This window comes from Apium graveolens, unplaced genomic scaffold, assembly GCF_009905375.1.
Source record: "Apium graveolens cultivar Ventura unplaced genomic scaffold, ASM990537v1 ctg8814, whole genome shotgun sequence".
Lineage (NCBI taxonomy): Eukaryota > Viridiplantae > Streptophyta > Magnoliopsida > Apiales > Apiaceae > Apium > Apium graveolens.
In genome coordinates, this window is record NW_027421490.1 from 8,780 (window position 1) to 11,333 (window position 2,554).

At 27.4% G+C, this 2,554-nt stretch overlaps 1 protein-coding gene across 1 annotated transcript; it reads right to left on the minus strand.

Annotated features, from left to right (window-relative positions):
• Positions 1-1,736: 1,736 nt before the first annotated feature.
• LOC141705346 (uncharacterized) lies at positions 1,737-2,231 on the minus strand. Its single transcript, XM_074508348.1, has one exon. The coding sequence runs from the start codon at positions 2,229-2,231 to the stop codon at positions 1,737-1,739; it is 495 nt and encodes a 164-aa protein (XP_074364449.1).
• Between the last annotated feature and the right edge of the window lie 323 nt (positions 2,232-2,554).

The following is a 2,554-nucleotide window of genomic DNA, read 5'->3' on the forward strand; positions in this document are numbered from 1 at the left end:
TCTCGATTTTCCTCAACCATAACTAATACAATAGTTTAAGTTAATTATTGCAAAGTTCGCAACCTAGTGACTGAGTACACAAATGTTTTGACAAGATTGTTGCAACCTGAACTTCCTAAATTGCAAGAACCTCTCGATGTAATTTTTAAAAACATAAACCAATAAAATAGTTCTAGTTAACTATTCAAAATTGTGCAACCTAACGACTGAATTCACAAATCCTTTAACAATAAAATTGAAACCTGAACCTCGTAAATTACAAGGGCATCTAGATGATCCTTTCGCAACCATAAACTAATGAATTACTTTTACACTTTCTTTTTAAAATTATGCAACTTATTTAAGAACTGAATAACTACTTTCCTAGACACATCAACCGCAACAAAAAAAGAAGCTAAAATGAAACATCATTTAGCTTAGACACTAAAAAACATAATCTAATTAAAGAAATTTGTTACACATTATTCAAATGTATTCAACTTAATAGCTCAATCATATTGAAAATCAAAAACCTCTTATACAACTAAAATAATCAATTGCTCAAACTCAACAATAAACTTCATAATCCTTTCATAATACAAAACAAGTATATCTATAATTTTCATATAAAATCAGTAATTAGAAGTTACCTTTCTACGATTTGAATAAATTTGAAGAAATAGTTTGACTTTCGATATCAGTGATGACGTACAGATAAATTGTCAATTGATTTTTATGTTTGTCTTCTATGAATATGTACATAATCGAAAGAATCAATGATGTTTGTTGACGAAAAAGAAAGTTGCGGATTGTTGATGATGAAGAAATTGTGGAACGAAGTGTACGGAGGAAGTCCAATTTTCTAATTTTTTATCTTCTTGTATTGTTGTCGTATTTGTGCAATATAAATTGTTTATTAACGTAGATTTGCAAATACTTTTAAAAACTGTAATTATTTTTGCAAAACTTTTCTTTTTTTAGTATATTTACGAAAAATCCCCTAAAAATATAATTAAAAACAGGAAAATGAAAGAAAGAGAAGTCTATATGAACATATCAAAATATGATTTGTAAATCTCTTCTACTCAACAACTCAAGTATCTTCCACACAATATTTGAACAAAAACAATAAAAACGTATATTATTTATATGGGCTATTAAATTAATATATAAATATGATTAAAAGCTCAAGATATGAAACTGAAATATTAATATAAAAATTATTAATAAGAAAATATTTATCAATAGAAAAAAATATATAAGAAATTTATTTTTATTAAAAATTATTTATTCAAAAATATCTAACAAAATATCTCTTAAAAATTGTCACTAAACTACATTGTTGCAAAACTAATATAATATCAATGTTATAAAATTCGGGAATCGAAAGATATCGATCGAGATACCGATTAGAATTTATCGGAGATCTGGGATTAATCAGATGCACTTTATATTTTAAATTATATTTAGTTTTAATATCCTTATTTTAGTAGTAATTTATAAGTTAATACACATTTATCATATTATATAATTATCATTATTTATGTTTAATTAAAATTATATATTACCGATTAAGAAAAATACATAAAGATTAATCGGATTTCAAAAATCGAATCGGTATCGTGCCTTTTCGAGAATTAATCGATAAAATCGGGAATCTTTAGAATCATGGATAATAATGTATATCCGACAAAAAGAATGTATAATAATGTAAAACATAGGTCCTTATTTTTTTTGAAGAAAAATGAGAACTTTCATTAAAAAGATAGATCATACAAAAGCATCTCCTGCACACTAGATGGAGGAGTAGTAAACAAATTCTGGCAATTGAGCAAACAAGGAATTTTAGCCATTTCATGGGCTACTTTGTTTGCTTGCCTTTTAACAAAAGAGATTGAAAAACCCGCTCTAGATTGCATTATAGTTCGACAGCTTTCCAAAATGTGACCCAGCTCCAGCAAATTCTCGCAAGGCCTCCGAATTGCTTGGATCGAAAGAAAAGAATCAGACTCAACAGACACATACTGATACGACATAGATGTCAGCCACTTGAAGCCTTCCCAGATCGCAATAGTTTCTGCTTCCAAAACTGTGTGACAGTTTGTAAACGACGCGACCTTACCTGCTACAAAGCTTCCAAGATGATCTCGTAACACTAAGCCAATAGAAAAAGATGCCGAATCACTTCTAAAGGAAGCATCCGTATTCAGTTTGAAACACCCAATCTCTGGAGGAGACCAAATGATATGCATGAAATGGATTTTATCCAGATTTTTTATAGTTATTGTCCATTTACTATCAGTTTATTATGGATTGTTATATCTTAAAAAAATTGATCATGACCGTTAGATTTAAAATAAATGAATATTTTATAACCAACAATAAGTAGGTATTTTATATTAAATAGAATATCCTACCCTTTCAATGATTTAAACAAAAAATAAGTAGGTATTCTAAACCGAATATAATAATAATGCAAAATTCATAATTACTATTTTCTTCAAATTCTAGATCATATTTGTTGAACAAAATTTATAAACTATCACTGAATTAAACATTAATTCTTGAGATTCGC